General features: G+C 42.9%; 1 protein-coding gene across 1 annotated transcript in view; it reads left to right on the top strand.

Moving 5' to 3' along the window:
• Positions 1-20,879, top strand: part of St8sia1 (ST8 alpha-N-acetyl-neuraminide alpha-2,8-sialyltransferase 1) — a 144,414-nt gene that overhangs the window by 100,853 nt on the left and 22,682 nt on the right. The window contains exon 4 of the mRNA XM_006990039.4: positions 397-489. Within this exon, the coding sequence (XP_006990101.1) occupies positions 397-489 (93 nt within the window). The remainder of the gene's footprint in view (positions 1-396; positions 490-20,879) is intronic.

Raw genomic sequence — 20,879 nt, 5'->3', positions numbered from 1 at the left:
GGATTACAGGTGTATGACACCATACTTCAAATATATTTTCAGCAAAACAGATACACTGTAGTTATCATCTCTTCTTTGGTAGATCATCTACTTCTGTCCCTGACATTTTCTTCTAACAACAACACACACACACACACACACACACACACACACACACACCCCAAACAAACAAAAACAAACAACAAAAACAACAACAAGAAACATAAAAAACAAGCCCCCCAGCACTTTGATGATGCTAATGGTTCATTAGTCATCTAATGCCTATGAAAAGGGAACGGGGCTGAAAACAGTTATTTGTGAATTGAACCAGAATTAACATTCCTATTTGTGTCCTTATAATCGACTTGATTTAAAAGTACATGAGTCGTTTTGAAATGTTCCTTCTTGCGTTTCTAGATGTAATCTCCCTCCTTTGTCAAGTGAGTACACCAGGGATGTCGGATCCAAAACTCAGTTGGTGACAGCTAATCCCAGCATAATTCGACAGAGGTAAGACTTCATGGTTTCTCTTTGTGGGGACTCAAGAGGAAGGTTTGTGAAGTCATCAGCATCTCAAAGGGAGTGGGCATCATTCAGCCTGGGAAACAAAGGGGGAAGCCATCTGGACAGGCAGGAAGGAAGGAGGAGGGAATCATAAATAAGCTCGGCAGGATTATGGGAGTCCTTGGTATTTCATGCTTCCTCCGGGGTTTGGCTTTCTCTGTTAGAGATAGTGTAAATGACAGGGGGATCGATTGTTTTGCTCAGAGCCCTGCACTGCTTCCTGCCCACTCATTACTACTCATAGCCAGTGTGCTGGCTCTGGTCTGACATTCCAGCCAGCAACTGTGAACTGATTTATTAAACCAAAGACAAAGCAAAGACCAATTTGCCACATGCACACATCAAGACAGCAACGTTTTCAGAATGTACAAGAGCATGCTCTATTATAGATTGACTATACCATATCAGACTTTGGAGGGCAGATAAAAAAAGTCTTAGTATCAGTTCCAGAATGCTTGACAACCACTATGGGAGCATTTGGGGGCCAGTCTCTCGCTGATGAAGCCCACTGGTGAATTAAGACTGTTTGGAAAGAGAGAGAGAGTACGGGACACACCTGTGAGTCTGACCCACTGGATTTCAAACTTGTTTGTTCAAGTATCCTTCAAAATAATTAAAAAATATCATGATTTTCTTAATTGCTATCATGTTATCTAGTATTTTTGGCAGGAGTTAAATTGTAGATTTTCAGTTTCTTATGTTACTTATATGCTTTATGTGCACATTGTCAAATCTCAGAGTGTTTTTTGGTGCAACCTGTCCTGACGGGAAAGCCCAGGTTCTCAGTCAGATTACATTAAGGTAACTTCTGGCACAAAGATGGCCTTTTATATTCAAGTAAGTGTTACAATGTCACTGAATAGAATCCTCTCCCTGACACCTAATTATTCAACATAAAATAAGGCATGGGGACCTGCCAGGAGTCTGTCCCTAACAAGATAAAGCACAACACATTTTGGTTTCTTTTAGAGATATTCTTGCCCCATCCCAACTCAGAAGATTCCTCTGTTATGAATGGGGCCTTTTGTGGCCTGGAGGTTTTTTGCAATACCAGACTTCATTCATCAACAAATATTTTCTTTCTATTTCTTCTCTACCTTTCTCATGTGTGTGTGTACACACACATAGAGGCCAGAGGTTGACATGGTGTGTATTTCTCAATTACTTTTCCATCTTATTTTCTGAAACAATATTTTTCTGAAACAAATATTTTCTTATTTTCTAACTAAATTTAGAGCTTGCTGATTAGCTGGGTTGACTGGCTGACCAGCAAAGCCACAGGATTCTCACACCTCTGTCTCCCAAGTGCTGGGGTTACAGGTCCCCACTGCTACATCTGGCTTTTATGTGGTGCTGAGGATCTGAACTCAGATCCTTACACTTGGGAGCAAGCGCTTTACACGTAGGCCATTTTCCCAGCTTCCTAGCAAACATTTTATGTCTGTACTTTTCAAACACATACTATGACTTTTAAGGACAGTAACTGGGGATTAGAAGGATCTAAGCAGTGTCTCTCTAAAGTTTATGACTCGTGTCTTAGATGGTGTTCCTGAAACTTCTGTCCCTTCTGCTGACTTCTTTTTTCTCTTCTCTTCAAACTCAGCAGTGTTTCATGATTAGCACCAAGGGTTAGCCATTCAGTTTGATATCTACAGTGTAGCAGGATATTAGAAAGCAAGACCTAAAACCAGAATTGAGCATAGTAGAGGTAAGAAAGAAATGCCCCTTGGAGGCTGTGAATGCACAGTGCTTATATGAGAGGCAATGTTACATAGTGGTAAATAGCATGGGTATCAGGAGTTGGGTGTATAGCTCAGTGCTTGCCTACCACGTACAATGCCTGGGTCCAATCTCCAGCACCTCCAATAGACCTGTTTCTGAGTTTAGTACTTCTATGCTTACTAGTTTTGTTATTTAAGTTATTTAACCTCCTTTCTGTTAATTGGGAATACAATTATTCATCTCAGGACTATTGAAAAAATGAGATAATGTGACAGAGTCAATGAAGCCATGCTGACTGCTGTCCCAAATTGATCCTCTAGAGAACCTCCTGGTGTAATATATTCCAATCTTAAACATGCTTTTAAATACATTATTAAACACACGAGAAGTTCAAGGGCATCTACATGCTTCCCCTAGCCTCCCCAAACCCAAATACAGAGCAGAAAGTAGGATCCTAAAACCTGTAAAGGTCACACACTGAAGCTTAGAACAGGAGGCCAGGCCCTAGACTCAAAGCACCCTGTGTTGAACCTGAGAAGTGGGTTCATGTGACTGAAGGTCGGGAGTAGCCATCAGTGTCCAATAGAAGCTAACATAAATTCATTCAGAGAAATGCTCTCAGAGATCTCATTTTGTTCAAACAAGTGCGGTCTCATAAGCAAGCCCTTCAGTACACTCTAGTCATTGATAATGATCATCTTCAGAGACAAAAGGAAAACAAAATAATCACTAGCATAAGTTCCTGAGAACTTACTAAAATTGTCAGGTATGCCAAGTTACAAAATATGAAATCATTGTAGCAAAACATGATGTGTCAATTAAGAATTAAAAACAAAATAGAAACAAATATACCTTTTAGAAATGCACGGAATAATTGCTGAAGTGGATTGACATCAGATTAGATACAACTGAAGAAAGAATTGGTGAACTGGAAAGAAAAGTGAGGATTTTCCCGATATGAAAGTAAATCTGAAAGTACAGCTGTGGGACTGCACAATAGACATGAATATTTAGATGTTTTAATAATTAACAAATGGTGTCACCTGTGAGCACTGGAAAGTGGTTGGAGAGATTTCACTTAATGGTTTATAGCTGGTTCCACAGATAAGCCATGACTGGAAGAGAGGTGACTCCATGGGGTAAACTGGTGAACTTGCATTTGAATTAATTAGTTTTCTTGTCAAACATAAAATGCTTGAAAGAAGCAACTTAAGGTAGGAAGGATTTATTTTGGTTTATGATTTGAGAAGGCACAGTCAATCCTGGTAAGAAAGCATGGGGGTAAGATGGCAGCAAGAACAGATTATGGGTGATGCAGCTGGAGCTGAGGCAGCTGGTGACTTTATGTGGGTGAATGAGGAAGCAGAGAGCTAGGAAATGGGGCCTTATATATCTGAAAGCCTGTCCCAAGCAACCCACTTCCTCAGTGAGACCTTCTGAAGATGTCACCACTTCCTCAGACCCTGTCTTAGGGTTTCTATTGCTGTAAGAGACACTATGACCACAGCAACTCTTATAAAGAAGACATTTAACTGAGTGATTTACAGTTCAGAGATTTAGTCCATTATCCTCATGGTGGGACATGATGGTGTGCAGGCAGACATGATGCTGGAGAGGTAGCTGAGGAGTTCTGCATCTTATGCAGGCAACAGGAAGTGAACTGAGGCACTGAGTGTGACTTGAGACCTCAGAGCCACCCCCACAGTGACACATTTATTCCAACAAGGCCATACCTACTACAACAAAGTTACACCTCCTGATAGTGCCACTCCATGAGCTTATGGAGGCTAATTATATTTAAATGACCACATTTCATTCCCTTGCCCCCATAAACTTGTAACAATATCATAATGCAAAAATGCATTCAGTCCAACTTCAAAAGTCCCCATAGTCTATCACAGTCTCAACAATGTTTTAAAATCAAAAATTCAAAGTCTCTTCTGAGATTCATGCAATCTCCTAACTGTAATCCCTTATAAAATAAAAATAAAAAAACAGATCACATACTTCCAACATATAATGGCACAGGATATACATTATTGTTCCAGAATATAGGGAAGGGAGCATAGCAAGGCAATACTGGCCCAAAGCAAGACCAGCTAGGAAAACTCCAAACGCTACATCTCCATGTCTGATGTCCAAACACTCTATAGATCTCTAATTCCTTTCAGATTTGTTGACTGTAACACATTATTTTTCTCTTGAGCTGGTTCTACTCTCTGTTAGCAGCTCTGTTCAGCAGGCATCCCAAGGCTCTGGCATCTCTAACGTCTTGGGGTCTCCCAGGCAATCTAGGCTTCACCTTCATAGCTTCACACAATGGCTTCTCTAGGCCTCCATTCGGGAACACACCTGACATATGCCTGGCCTCAGTGGCTTTCCTTAGTCATGAAGGGAGATTCCATAGCCCCTTTCTTCTATCCTTGACTCAAGCCAGAGCCATGTGGCTGAAGCTGCCAAGTTCTGCTGCTTGCTGGAGCTGGAATATGACCTCCTCGTACATTACATCTCCATCAGCTTTCTGTTTTCCAGTTTCCCTTCACGTCCTGAACTTGGGTGTTCTGGAATTTGCTCTGTAGAACAGGCTGGCCTCAAACTCAGAGACCCACCAGCCTCTGCCTTCCCAGGGCTGGGATTAAAGATGTGTACCACCACACTCAGCTCTAAACATTTCTTTAATTTCTTTTCACAAGTTGGAAACTTTTCTGGGTGGGGTCTTGCCCTGAGGTCACCATTCCCTTTATTCTATTTCTTAATCTGTTCATCTCCTTGAACACAGGGATTATTTAGCTCCATTCCACTTCCTGGTTCTCCTTTCTCCTCAAAATGTTCTACATCATATATTTTTTTCTTACTCAGCTTACTCCATTTATCGTAAATCTTCATTGGAGTTACCATTAATAACCACAGGTCAGAGTCTGTACCAGGATGTTTGTAGATTTTCTCTGCCAACAGAATTAATCTAAAACTCTTCACTTTAGCCTCAGGCAGATTCTTCAGATGAGGGCAAAAGGCAGGCACAAAAATGCACCAAACACACAAGAATGATCTCTAGGCCACATATTAATATTCTTCTTCTCTGAAGCCTCTTGAGCCAGGCCCCCACATTCAAATCTTCTTCAGCAACACTGTCTTCTGTGTTTCTGCTAGGATGGCCCGTTAAGCAGCACTTAAAGCATTCAACTGCTTTTCTAATCCATAGTCCTAAGGTCCACATTCCTTTAAACAAGATCATGGTCAGGCCTATCACAACAATACCCCAGTCCCTGGTATCAACTTCTGCCTTAGTTAGGGTTTCTATTGCTATGAAGAGACGCCATGGCCATGGCAACTCTTATAAAGGAAAACATTTAAATGGAGCTGGCTTACAGTTCAGATATTCAGTCCATTATCATCATTGTGGGACATAGCAGCATGCAGGCAGACATGGTGCTGGAGATACCTGAGAGTTCTACATCTTGTTCAGGCAACAGGAAGTGAACTGAGGAACTGGGTGTGACTTGAGCATGTATGAGACCTCAAAGTCCACCCCAGAAGTGACACATTTACTTCTATAAGGCCATACCTACTCCAATAAGACCACACCACCTAATAATACCACTCCCTACAAGCTTGTGGAGGCCAATTACATTCAAACTACCACAGACACCATCACTGACTGAGGACCAAATGTTAAAACACATGAACCTAAGTGGAGACATTCCACATTCAAGCCATAACACTATTTAAAAGGAAAGATTTGCTTAGGACTGTCTGACCCATGTTTTTATGTGGTAGTTGGAATGAGATAGCCCCATAGTCTCGGGCATTTAAATATTGGTCCAGAATTGGTGTCACAGTGTGGGGAAGCTTGGGTGTCAGCATGTTGGAGGAGGTATGCCACTGGAGAAGGGCTTTGAGAGTTTGAAATCTAATGGCATTTTAAATTATCTTTTTGCTTTTCTTTTGTGTTCAAGAGGTGAGCTTTCAGCTTGTAGCTCTAGCCACCCTGCCCCCACTCTGCCACTGTAGACTTTTAGCCTTCTGGAACTCCAAATAAGCATTCTTCTGTAAGTTGTCTGGTCACGATCTGTCCCAGCAATCGAAGAGTAGCTGATACAAATAGTAACAGAATACAGGGAAGGGTGAAGAATCCACACTTGATAAACATTAACAGTACGGAAGGAAGAGTGGAGTGGGACACAGTTAAGGCGCAGCGTGACTACCTTAACATGATGGACCAGCGGGAAAGAGACCGCAGGTCTCCACAGGTTACTATAGGGAAGCTTTTTATTAACGTATAATTGACAAGACCTCCTATTTCCAGTTGGCTTGGAGCTGTTTATTACAGAAGCATTCCACCACTAAATAACTGCTTACAGAAGTAGCTTCCAACTAAACCCTTTCCATGTCCCGCCTGGATAAACAGTGATTACGCCTAAGATAAATTGTTATGGCTGTCTATCAGCGTCTCTGCTCATTTTGTTGCTCATCTTTTTACATCAATACATTCTGATACTTTGACTGCAAAGCTTTTTTTAAAGTCTGAAGATGACTTTTCTTCACAGGAGCCTCTGTCACTATGTTGAGCCACTTCCCACGTCTGCCCACCCCACGGCAGGTGACCTCTACTTTTCCTAGCAGACCACACTGACCTTTGTGGGCCACATTCGTGGCTCGGTCCCTGTTTGGGGATAATGTCTGCTCTTCTTTGCTCCCCTCACCTTCCCCTAGCTGTGCCCAGCAATCTGAAGGGAGCGTAGCCGGAGAGCCCTTCCATGTGCCACTGAGAACTGACAGGTAGTCTTATAGCACTTTTCATGTTCGTTCATACCCCATTTTTAAAGGACTATACCACAGCTTTTACTTTAATACTCCCTTCTCAATCACCTCCTCCCAGCTAATAGTATCCATTTCTGTCATTGAGAAAATAGAAATGAAAGGAAGCCGTCAGTATCAACAGCTTCACAGCAGACCTGTCCCCTGTGCCAGCCACCATGCTCCCACAGTCTCTGGGCCTGGTGTCCTACTCCCTTCCACCTGGGGCGAATGCTTGTCCCATCTCTGCTTTCCTTTGTTTTTTGAATGTCCCTTTCTCTCTCACAACTTCTCAGACCTTCCCTAGGTGCTCAGAGAGCTTCAATGATGCCAAGGGGTACCAGAAAGCATTCTTTAAAAGGAATGGGTCCAGAAACATGCATAGTTTATTCTCTAGTACAAGACTATCATTCTGGAACCTTCTTTCACCACTGTCCTACAGATTAATGTTGCTCTTTACCTGAGTGAGGTCTCTGAATTCCTATAATTTGAATCGTATTTTTCTTGGGAAAGGTTTTTTTTTTTTTAATATTGTTTTGTATTTTTTGAGTACTTATTCTCCAAGCATTTCCCCAGGAAAAGTAAAAGAAAGCAACAGTTCTGAGACCCTTTGTGTCTGACATTGTCAGTATTATATTTTTGTACACTATGGATGTTCTTGTTGACATTTTATTTCTAAACATGCTTTTAAACATTTTTATTTTTAATTATGTGTCTTTCTGTGTATATGCACCTAAGTGCAATGCCCTTGGAGGCCAGAAGAGGGCAGAAGATCCCCTGAAATTTGTGAGCTACCCCCATCATGGGTGCTGGTAGCTGAACTTGGGCCTTCTGCAAGGTCAGCAAATGCTCTACCCCCCCCCCCCCCCAGCCCCTGAGCCATCTTTCTAGCCCAGAATTCCATTCTTTTGTGAATCCTTTCAGCCTTTTGAAGAAATTCACTGAGTGTTTTCCAGTTTCGGTGTTTTGGGGAAATGAAATGACATTCTGTGTCCTGATCTCTTTGTATGTGACCCGATCTTTTACTGCCCCCCCCTGCATTCCAATCTGGTTCTGTTCTGCTCTGTACTGGGCATTTTTGGTTTTGGTTTTCGAGGCAGTCTCACTCTTACTCAGGCTGGCCTTAAACTCCTGGCAATCCTCCTGGCTCAGCCTCCTAGTAGGATTACAGAATATGAGCCATCACACCCATCCATGCTCTATATTTTGAAATTTCATAATTATTGTGTTTTGGCCTGGTTTCTCTCATTGTTTGGCACTGAGGGGGCCTTTTCAACCTTCAAGTTTATGTTTTCTACTTTGGAAGTTTCTGGAATTTCTTCCTCAATCACAGTGCTATTGTCGCAGTCAATTGTCTAAGTCAGTTCCCATCTTATCTGACTTGTCAGTATTTCGGGTATGATTGGTACTTTTTCCTTAAATCAGCATTCTCTTTTGAGTCTCTTATCTTAGCAGTCACTACTTGGCTAGTTTCTTCTTTTCACCCATATGCTCATTATTAGCATCTAAAGAAAAGCCAGGAACACTCTTCTTTACAACAGCCCCACCGCACTGTGACAGACATCTTGGGTTTCCAGTGTACTCCAGGCTACAGGAGCCCTCCTCTGGCAATGCCTGTGTTTTAGACGTCCCTCTCCTCAAGATGATAATGAGCCCCGGTCCTTGTGGATGCATTCTCGTGGTTGGTGAGGGATCATGTTTTATTCCTGTGTTTGTGTATTTTAACCAGAGTTACCCATTGAAAACTTAGTGTTTTCATAAAATGGAGTAATTCTCTGTGTGGAGGAGTTGTCCACACCTTGACTGGGGTGGGAGCAAAGGGCTGAGGCCTGGGAAAGGATTTTTGACAGAAGATTGGAAAGGAATCTTTAGTGGTCTTTGCCCCATGCCACTTTCACAGCTCTTCCCTGATGCTATGAAGATTAATGATGGTTTGGGGAACTAATGGGAAACAGATTGGACTCTCCTGTGCCACAGAGTGCCACAGAGGGCAAAGGGCAAAGGACAGAAGTCACAGGTCTGCTGGTGGCCTCAGACCGGAAGCTCTTGCAAGTTTGTCCCCCCTCCCATTTCTCTTTTTCCCTTGGGTTACATCTCATGCCATATACTCTGTGAAACAAAGAGGCTTGTATCTCAAATATGTGTTGGATAATAACCTGTGCCTGATATCATTGACCACCCCTGGGGCACAGGCTTCATAATACAGAGTCTTATTAGATGACGATGTTTTCTGATGAACGCATTTGTGCTGTGTAAGAGTTCCTGGTTTCTGTTTCTGGGTACTAAGAGGTTATTATTGAATAAGTATTTGGTGGTAGAAACTCCATGATTTGGAAGGTGAAAATCAGTATCTGTTCATTCTCATGACTCGACTTCTGCTATTTTTGTGTTTTTGAAATCAGTTTTTCCAGAGACCCATCGTTCTTATCTGTCTGCCTGGCTTCCTTTGTTGATTTCTCCCTTCATCTGTTACCTTTATGTTGATGTTCACCAGTGTTGCTCTTGAGACCCTTCCTCTCTCCCTCCCTCTCTCTCTCTCTTCCCTCCCCCTTCTCTCCCTCCCTCCCCCTTCTCTCCCTCCCTTCCTCTCTATAGCTCTAGTTATCTTCTGTCAAGATTAATTTTGAGTATCAACTTGATTGGATCAAGACATGCTTGGCACCACTGAGGTACACTTTTGAGTGTGTCTGTGAGGGTCTGTGTTCTATGTCAGAGAGGGTAAACTGAGGAGAGAAGGTCAGCTGCAAATGTGGCCACACCATCTCATGAGCTAGAGTCCCACACTGAATAAAAAGAGAAGAAAGAGAAAGCCAGCTGTGGGTCCACACAGGGTCCTGCTGCCACAGCTTGGGGCCATTCCCAAATCCCAAGATAAAGCAAATCCTTCCTCCACTAACTTTCTTCCTGTTGAGGATTTAATCCTAGAGAGGTCACCTTCCCTCGGAGAACTCAGCCAGGGCCTTCAACTGTGGCCACAACCACCACTAGTGTAGCTCGATCCCAGGTACCCCCGGTACCCCAGGTATCCCAGGTACCATCTGTACTCCAGACAGCTGTATATCGAGATCCATTCAGAAGTCCTACAGACACTCCACATTCGATGTCTCATGACACATCCATCAGTCCTCTTTGGATCTGTGATGCCTTTGGTCATTCTTAAAAAAATAAAATAAATGTATTCCTGGAGAATTTCATACATATATGCAGTGTATTTTGGTCACATCCATCTCTCACACCCTGTCAGCTCGTCCTGCACCCACTCCACACCAGCGCTGCTCATATGCACAAGATATAGGACTCTCCACTAGAGCGTGGGCCACGCCCTTGAAGAGAACTGGTCTCCGTTCCCAGTAACCAGCAACTGCCACGGCTCCTCAGCTAGGGTGGGGCCACACGACCCCCTCCCACCAGTCTGCATAGCTCTTGTGCCGACAACCACAGCTGCTAGGAGTTCTCGTGTGCCACAGCCCTGTCATGCACGCCTCCTGAACCTCTGGCCCTCACCACGTGTCTGCCCCTTCTTCCTCAATGAGCCTGTGGGTAAGGAGTGTTTCACTCCTTCTTGTCCTACCATCTTGTATGGCGTTTTTACCATCCATATATACTCAGTACAGAGCCCATCAGTATGACTACTGCATTAGCTGCAAACTGTACTGACATTATTTCCATAGTCTTTGTTCTGGCTCTGACAGTCCCTGGCCAAGAACTCTAATAATAGTATCCTAATATCTTCCATAAGCCCTTTAAAAACTGTTCTCTTACAGTATACTTTTGTATTAAAATCCCAAATCAATATTTTTCACTAGCTCACCATATCGTCTACACGGAATTACAGCTCTTCATCCCATTCCATTTCCTCCTGTTTGTCTCAGTCATCATTTGTCTATCTGACAGACCTGCTCATGGGGACCTCTGAGCATGCACACACCCTTTGTATGGCACGACTGTCTCCATATGTCACTGGCAAAGCTCAGCCTCCCAAAGGTGTTGAGTCCTTTCCCTGCATCCTTTCATCGTCAGTGTCCAGTTGAGTGTCAGACACCGAGTCCGACTTCATCGAGTACCAGGTGTTTATGTGCAGTTCTGGGGAGATGATCTTTCTCAGTGTTTTAGCTAAATCATCGTAAATAAGCAGATTAAAAACCTGACAAGACAACTGAGAATAGGGACAAGAGAATCACCATGCCCTGCTTAAGACTATGGGGAATCTCCACCAACTGCAAGGAGTTGTGGGATGGCTTGGGAGTCATAATCCTGAACCGAGCCTGTGTAACCAGAATAGCATGGGAATCTGGGAGAAGATGGAAGGTGGTGGTGACTCACCCCTACTCTCTGAGGGCAGAGAACACAGAGGATCCCAAAGTCAAGTGCGTCGCTTTACTAGCTGGCTGACCCCTGGCTGGTCCCACCGTGGCTGTATCTCTTCTTATGGTGTCTGCTTCCCAGCCTTGCTTCACGATACACAGCTTTGCAGCAGACCAAGAGTGCCCATGAGAGACAGCAGGGCTCTGAAGGCCAGGATGAACAGCGTCTCCAGGAGGACAGTGCGGGGCGGGGGGGGGGGGGGGGGGACGGACAGGAGCCCTTGGAACTGGGGAGGTGGAGGTGCAGTTTTTTTTGTCATTGTGTGAAGAACTCAATTCTGTGAAAGATTCCTGAGTCATCAGACAACCCACCCAATGGGGCAGAAGATCCCTTCACAGTGTAGCAGGACTTAGAGACGAATGTTTGTCAGACAGGATGCAGGCTCAGGACTCGGCACCACAGTGTTCTCTGTAAGTCTAGATCTCAGAAACAAAACGTACCAATATCTAAATGATTGGCACCTGCAGTTCCAACAGTGTGCACACCAATCTGAAGCCAAATGTGGTTTGGAAATTCTGAAATCCTATTACCCAAGGAAAAATGACTTAAATATGTACAGGAAAAGACACGAATAAAAATGGTTTTCCAGAGGGACTAGAAGAAAAATTCAAAACATGGATTGGAGGGGCTCAGGAGTCCCACCTAAATGAAGTTGAGGAGCTTTTGACAGGTGATGGGTGCTAGGAAAGGAAGAGTCAGTTTCCTTTAGGAGTGTGGACCCTGGTAGGTCAACCATGCTTCAGTAGTGGCCCTACACCCATGCCTATATGGATAGCAATAATTGGATTCAGGGAATTATCAAAAGAAAAAAAAGATAGGAAGCTGGGAGTCTGAGAGACGAGTAAGGGTTGGGTCCTGGAAAAGTTAGGGGAAGAAATGGGGGGGGGCGTGAATATGATCAAAATACATTGTATGCATGTATGACAGTCTCAAAGAATTAGTAAAAATCTATGTTAAAATGGGAAACAAGCTGGGTGGTGGTGGCACTTGTCTTTAATCCCAGCCCTTGGGAGGCAAAGGCAGGCAAATATCTGGGAGTTCGAGGTCAACCTGGTCTACAAAGTGAGGTCCAGGACAGCCAGGGCTACACAGAGAAACCCTGATTTAAAAAAAAAAAAAAAAACCCAAACAAAAAAAAAAGTGTGTGTGTGGGGGGAGCAAAGGAAGTCAAGTCCACAGTGAATGCTGCACAGAGCAATACAGTTCAAAAGGCAAAGTCCTTCATATTTCAACTTTAAGATGGAGATGGAGAAAACAAACAACACACAGAGATGAATGTGATTTGAAATCACATAAAGGGAAAGAAAAGATTTATCCCCAGGCTTAGGTTTTTCCAAAGAAGAATTAAGAAAGGTTTGGGGGATGACTCTAAGGACAAAGTGTTTGTAGTGCCAGCAGGAGAACCAGGGTACAGATTCCAGCACTCACATGAAAGCCTGTGTGGTGTGGTGTGGTGTGGTGTGGTGTGGTGTGGTGTGGTGTGGTGTGGTGTGGTGTGGTGTGGTGTGTGCCCATCACCACAGAGCTTAGGGAAGTGGAGATGGATAGATCCCTGGAGCTTTCTGGTCAATTAGTCTAGCCAAATCCATGAACCTCTATGAGAGACCCTATCTCCAAAGCCAAGAACAAAACCCAAGAAAGTGGAGAGTTGCCGGGAGTTGGCGGTGGATGGGGCCTACAGAGGATGTAAGGAGTTGGCAGGGGAATGAAGTGAGCCAGGCCATGGTGGTCAGGAGAATCTTGCAGCCTGACTGACTAGCAGCCAGAGTGCTTCTTTATTTATACAGAATTCAGTAAGCAGGGATACATTCATGACATTCCAAAACATAGATCATATCATTTGTTTTGGACATGTGTGTCACTTCCTTTTGCTCATCTTTTAGTCATCATTAATAAACTATGACAGAACAGAATTATCATTTCCAATCATCTTCCCTCAAGTTTTGACATCATTAATGAAGAGTTATTATTCTTACTCATTAACCCCATAACCCAATTTTTGAGAATCTAGAGGCATATGACAGCCTGTGCTCAGGCTGGTTGCTTTGGTTACTTCAAGGACACTAGACCAAAACAAAATCTTCAACCACCCTGGGCATTTTGCCATGCCCTAAGCAATGTATTATTAACTCTTAGTGGTCAGAGTGCCCAAGAAAAATATTCAGGCCACAGCTGCTGTAGTTATTATTCAAATTCTGACACAACACAATCAATGTTCACATTTATATCTTTATAGAATTTGTTTATATGTCTAATCATGGCATTCCATTGTTCTTTGGTCATGTGACATTATAGTGGCTCTGCATGAGCTACCTTTCTAAGAAAGGGAGATCCTGACACCTCATACTTTTATCATCTTTCCACTCATTATTTTGCTCATCAGTATGTCTTTGTGTAGGGCAGAGTTGTATGCTACATAATTGTCTGAGTGTACAGTGGAAAGAGGCTTGTAATCTGAATGTGGCCAACTCCTCTAGCCTACCAAATCTTGTTGACCTTTTAAAGTTTACTTTGTTTTGAATATCTTGTTCCAGTATAAGTACAGGGACAGATGTTCAAGAATGTCTCATAGCCCCATGAAGAGACCTCTGGCTTCTTTATGTGTCAAAACCTCCAAGGAGGACCTTCAAGTAGATAAGGATATCTCCCTCAAAGTATGTGTGTGGGGGGGGGATGGGACAGTATGTTCAGGAATTTCCTGGGGAAGCTTAGATGCAGTATTCCTGGGAGAAGGCATAAATGATTCATAAGGAATTTTCCATCATTCCAATATCCCCAAACTGCACAAATATTAAAAGTGCCCCAAGTATGTAACAGGTGGAGATGAAAACCAAAGGTGGCATGGCAGCCATCATGCGGCTCAGCTCTGCTAGATCTTTGTCAAGCAGCTGTGCTGGCCTTATGACTTCTGCCATTCCATTCAGATATGGCTGTGCCAGAGAGTAATAGAGGAAGATGGAAGACACCCAGTGTCAAACTCTGGCCTACACACACACACACACACACACACACACACACACACACACACATGCACACCAGAGGAGGAGGAAGCAATAGCAGCAAGAAAGAATTAAAAACAAGCATTCATCAAACCTAACTTTTTTTTTCTAATACAAAGAGTTTTAAGCACTAAAAACCCTTCCAGAGTTAAACCAGGACCTGGCACACAGAATTATTTATTATATTCCAGGCTGAAGCTGACAGAAAGGACTCACATTTAGATGTGTTGTAACAAAATTTTAAACATCAGAAATAGGAGCAAAATTCTACAGTCAGAAAAGTATGGTTTGCTTATGAAGGAACAAGATGGCTGTGGCCTCAGCCTCCTGTGTATCACAGGGTTTGAGGACAAATGTCATTGTGGTGTGGATTTGATAGGCACTGTCCTTTATCTGGCCCAGCTGACATGCATATGTAAAACAAGGGGTCCCAGAGTACATTTCTGCGACATTTCCTGAATTATTTGATTATAAATGGATACTATGCACATGACTATTGCAAATACATGCTAGAGCTGATAGCCAAATACTCAAAAATAAGAAAGTTAGTGTGAGTAACTGGGACTCAGAACTGGAACAATGTGAAGTACAGATAAAGAGACTGCAGTACATTGCTGGATGTTTCTAAACTGGTTGTGGGGTTTGAGGGAGCTTTAATCTGTTGTGTTTGCTGATCTGATTGGCCTATCCTAGTCTCATTTCTAGCTGCTAATGGGATGCCAGAATGGGGTTTGGGAATGGTTAAAAAGTGAACCAAGATGCAGCAAAAATGTTGACGTGTTTATCTGAGTGAACAGCAATTCTGTCATGAAGAATCATCAAACTAAATGACTTGAGGTTTGGGGGAAGGGAACTGGAGGAGGAGGAGGGGGAGGAGGAGGAGGAGGAGGAGGAGGAGGAGGAGGAGGAGGAGGAGGAGGAGGAGGAGGAGGGGGAGGAGGAGGAGGAGGAGGAGGAACATAGCAGGTACCTGATTGGTTACAGCCATGTGCTCTATCCTGCTGCAAAGTCCCTGGGTAGATAACTGTAACTAGGTTAGGTGGTGGATCCCAACTGGTGAGCTTGCTTCTTTTTCTTGAATAGAGACATTTATAAGCAATGGTTACACAAACATACACATGCAAAGAAATAAAGAAGACCAAACTAAAGGAAGGAAGGGAGGTGGGGGGGAAGGTGAGGGGGGGGGGAGGGGAAGAGAGGGGGGAGAAAGAGGGGAAAGAGGGAGGGAGGGGGAGGGGAGAAAGAAAAGGAGGGAGAAAGAAAGGGAGGAAAGACTCAGGGACCTTTTCCCTGTAAGTAATTAGTCAAGGACCAGTGGCGGAGGGCATTTCAAGGCATCCTCTCTCAGATGGAGTGTAAGTTGTTGCCTCTGGCTGCTCCTCTAACCACGAAAGCACACAGTGGCAGAGAATCTGGGAGTTTGGGTGTAACACAGTCCTTACTGTGGTTGTTACTCCCACTTACTGTGTGACTTCAAAGTTGTGCTCTGGCCTGTTGTGGTACATGTGCATGTGTGCATACACACAAATAAATGATATATGTAATTAAATATCTTTCAAAGACTAAGTGTCACAATTGCTGGGACGAATTACAAAAACAGTGTCTTAAAACAGCGGAAGTGCATTCTTTCACAGTCATGGAGACAGGTTCTGGCAGTGTTGTGTGCTCCTGGAACAGTTTGAGCTCTAGGAAGGGACCTTCCTCACCTCAACCAGCTTCTGCTGTTGGCCAGAAGTCAACCCTCACCCCTCCAGTTTCTGCTTCTGTGGTTCCATGGCCCCCTTCCTGTATTTGCTCCTCTAGCATCTCCCTTATAAGGACATAGGGCTAGCTAGGGCCTACTCTAACCGTGACCTCATTTTGAACTAGTTGTGACAATCTACGATGAGCCCATTTCCAAGCTCATATCTTGAGGTTCAGAATGTATGTTAACTTTGGGTGGAGGGGTATAACTGGAAATTTTCTTGTGTCCCACAGTCACTCGGTCCTAAATAAACACACAGAGGCTTATATTAATCACAAACTGCTTGGTCTATGGCTCAGGACTCTTGCTAGCTAGCTCTTTCATCTTAAATTAACCCATTTCTATTCATCTATATTTTGCCCCATGGCTGTGGCATTACCAGTCTGCTGGCATGTTGCTCCTTGGGTGGCAGGCTGGCATCTTCCCTGATTCTGCCTTTCTTCTCCTTGTATCTTTTCCACCTGGCTATAACCTGTCTTGCCATAGGCCAGAGCAGCTTCTTTATTAACCAATGGGAGAAACACATATTTACAGCATACAGAAAGACCATCTCACATCAGAGGGGGAAACAGGGATTCAATCCAGGTCAAAGATTAACACATCAGAGCTAAGAAACAAACTACAAAAATAAAAATTATTTATACACATACTCCCGCTCCCCTGCCACCACCAAGGATAGTGTCTTCTGTTTGTAGAAATGGCAGAAATAATGATTTATATTTGAGTCCCAATTTTTAAATCTGTTCTCATCAGAAAATCATGAAAAGAAGGAAAAGCCACAACCATTTGGAAAACAATAGTTGCCTTAAGTCTAATGGGAGGGAGGACAGATGTCTCTTCTCTATAGATATAGTATGTAGACATTCATGAAAATTGTAGAAGCCTTGGGCGGTGATTGGATATAGAAGTGGAAAGACCTGGAAGAGGTAAATACAGATGGCTCCTAAGATTAGCAAGTATTCAGCTGCATTAATAATTAAACAGTTTCACATCAAAACAGCATGTTCTCTATTTTTAACTACCAGAACAGCACAAATAAAGAGAAAGGCTTTAGATGCACCCACGGTCTCCTGTGCTGCTTCATAATGGGAGGATCAATCACTTCAGCGTTCTGTTGAGGAAAAAGAAAAGAATTAACATGTATTGAGAACTTTTAAAGTGTTCCCTTTGAGTAAAAATGCTTCCAACAAAATTAGTCATAAAGAGACAATCTGGAAATGTGTAATGCTTAAAAGATCAGATGGCAAAAGGGACATCTGAATTGGGTTCTTCCTTCAGTGGTGTTGGGAACCCAGGGAGGAACCCAGGAAAGATAGCCTACAGCTAAGGCTCTGTTTAAGGTCCTCAGAACCGTAGGGAGGGTCCTGATGGAGGGCAATAGAAAGAACTCCAAAAGCCATACTGTATGTGATCTGCAGAGTGAGGAACCTGCCTTCCACATCAAGGCCCCCAACTCCTCATCTCTCCCCTCTCCCCATTAGGTTAGTTCAGTATTCAAGGCGCCTGTATTCATATTCCACTGACGGAACCCATATCCTGTTGACTGAATCTGGATCCCACTGACTGTCCCGAATTCCTACAGACTGATCCCTCTTCCCACACTGACTGTGCTTACATCCCATTGACAGAGTCTGGGTCTCATTGACTGAGACTTCATCACGTTGACTGGGCCTAACCCATGGCTAAGTTGACATCTCATTGACTGGCCTTGTAGTGAAGCAGGAGCTCTGCTGTGGGTATTGGGGACCTAGTCCATATATTTACTACACCCCAAATCTAAAAAATAAAATCCATCCAGTGTCTTTAAATGACTTCAAACTACTTTTGACTTGAAGGGTTTTTGTTTGCTTGGTTTTGGTGTTTTCCTCACAAAACAATCCAGGTGTGCTGGTGCACACCTTCAATCCCAGCACTCAGGAAGTAGAAGCAGGTGGATCTCTGTGAATTCCTGGCCAGCCAGAGCTGCATGGTGAGACTTTCTCAAAATGGAAATACATTTGTATGTGATCTCATTTAAAGAATACAGATACAGACAGCAAGCACTCTCGAGAAACATCCCAGTGGTTAAAAACGTGCTTATGGCCATGATGTATATTCCTTTACTGAATTATATTTTTAATCTTTTCCAAAAGATCATAAATTAATTTCATGATTATCATTTTCCATCAAAACAGGTGAACAAATGTTTGTTAAATAAAAACAGGAATTAATGAAGACAAGCATGAGACAGAAATAAATATGCACGTGGCTTTGTTTTTGCTGTTTGGGGCATGAAGAGGTATTTTTAGAAGATTTGTTAACACCCACCTCACTTTGTCTTTTCCGTGGCAGACACAAGCTGTGGCTCATGATAGGGTAGGTATAAGGAGCATAAGTAACTATTTTAGTTTGAATTCAGGATCTGTGTTTGTCTTAGGTAATAGGTAAACACATGCACAGGTATATATATATATATATATATATATATATATATATATATATATATATATATATATATATATATATATATATTTGTTATAGTACATGATTAATCTTATTTAAGGTAAATAGACAAATAAATTGTCTTTTCTGTTAGTTGCTTTTCTCATTACTGTGGTCAAACACCTCATAAGAAGCAACTTCACAGAAGAAAGGCCTGTGTTTGCTCGAGGTTTGAGGGTACCACATCACATCGTGGCAGAGAAGACACAAAGGCAGGAACAGCTCTCAGCTCTGGCCATAGGAATAAGAAGCTGCTTGGTCACATCTGAGCAATTCAAAATCAGAGTGCAGATAGGCCCTGGGGCTAGATGATAAGACCTTAAGAGCCGTCCCATGTGACCCACTTCCTCCAGCAAGCCTCCCCAAAGAGTGCCACGGAACCAGACACAAAGGGATATTTTACATTCAAACCACATTAAGCATGGAGAAAAAAATAAATCATTGAAAATAGTGATTGCTTGCGGCTGAAAGTCCAGCAGACAGTGTGCATCTGACCTCTCCCCTAGGTGACCAATAATAAGGTCATTTGCTACTTTAAAGTTGCTTTAGCATCTTAAATAGATAACCTTCATGTCAACTGTGACAAAAATTCAAGTTCCCCAGCATCTTTTTTTTCTTTCTTCCTTAAATGTTAGAGATTTGCTTTTACACAAATTAGAGATTTTCTAATGCAAATCAATTCCTGGAAGAAGGCTGTTAGAGCAGAGCAGAGAGAACCCTGAGATTCTCCCCCTTGGAGGCCGCCTCTGCCTCAGCATCAATGCTGCTTCCTCCAGCCTAGCACTCGAGAGTCTGACTAACATGTTTAAAGTTTAATAATAAACACAGGTCACCAACTATGATGGTGAACATTGTCAGCCTGACAACATCCAGAATAACCCAGAGACAAGCACCTGGGCATACCTGGCAGGGACTGAGGTGGACAGAAACATCTGGAATGTGGGTGGTATTGTAATGAGTCATTTTCCATCCTGCCAGCCAGCTCCCAAATAATGACATGGAGACTTCGTATTAATTATAATCTCAACCTATAGCTTAGGCTTATTCCTAAATTAATCTACGTTCTATCATGTGGTGTCACCGCTCTTCCATCCTGAACCTCTTGTTTCCTCTCCACGTCTCCTGACTTCTCCTGTGTGCCTGGATTCCTCCTTCCCTTCCTTTCCCTCCCTGAAAGTCCCACCTACACCTCCTGCATAGTTATTGGCCATTCAGCTTCTCATTATACCAATCACAGTAAATACATATTCACACAGAGTACAAATATCCCCCAACAAGGCATCATCATGTGGGCTGGGGGTCTCAGGCTGCATAAAAAGGAGAGAGAGTGCTGAGCAGGAGCATTCATCTTCTCTGCTTCCAGGCTGCAGGTGGAATGATGTGATGGGTTACCTCAAACACCTGTGGCTGTGATGGACTGGACCTTAACTGTGGACCAAAACACACCCTTTCTTCCTCAAGTCACATGTCAGGGCCGTGAGACAAGAGACTAAAACAACAACTTTTTGACTGTTTTGTTTTTTCAAACTTACCCTTAATATACATATGTTTGGTCTCTTACCCCAACACATTGCAGTTTAGAGTTTAAGACATGTTAGAGTGTGGCCCATACTATTTCCTTCATTGAATTGTCTTTCTCATGTTTGAAAAGTGGATGAAGAATACTGATATTATCTATATTTTAGATAAATAATACAATGGCTAATTTTTTTCCATATTTGACATAAAGTTTGCTACTCTAAATATTTTTTAGCCTAAGCACACAATATCTCAGGACAGATTGGGAGAAATTGCTGTTTGCCCTACATCTAAAATAGGTGTGAGCAGGGAAGAGAGTTCCCTCTAAACGCTGATGTAATCTGCTCACACTTAGATCACCACAGGCAATGAAAATAGATGTTCTGTTTTCAACAACTGTAATATAATTAACTCTGAGACTCTGTTTTAACCCAGCTATTGAATCGACAGGATTGCAGTCTGCTGAGCTTTGCTTGGGGCTGTTGGCAGTATACGGTTTGAAATAATTGAAGGTGAGATAAAATGAGTGTATAATTAGTCCTTGATATTGAATGTAGCCAGGGAGATATACTCTCGCCGCCTCCTCTCTGCTATTTTCTCTGTTCAAAGCACATTCCCTGTGGCAGGTACGGAATAGACCAGTGAAAGGAATGAAATGACTTTTGTTCCCTTTTCTCTTTGTACCTCAAGAACTGTGTGTGTATGATGGA

This window comes from Peromyscus maniculatus, chromosome 3 (genome assembly GCF_049852395.1).
Source record: "Peromyscus maniculatus bairdii isolate BWxNUB_F1_BW_parent chromosome 3, HU_Pman_BW_mat_3.1, whole genome shotgun sequence".
NCBI lineage: Eukaryota > Metazoa > Chordata > Mammalia > Rodentia > Cricetidae > Peromyscus > Peromyscus maniculatus.
The sequence above is the reverse complement of the archived record's forward strand: the minus strand, read 5'-3'. Positions and strand labels throughout refer to the sequence as shown.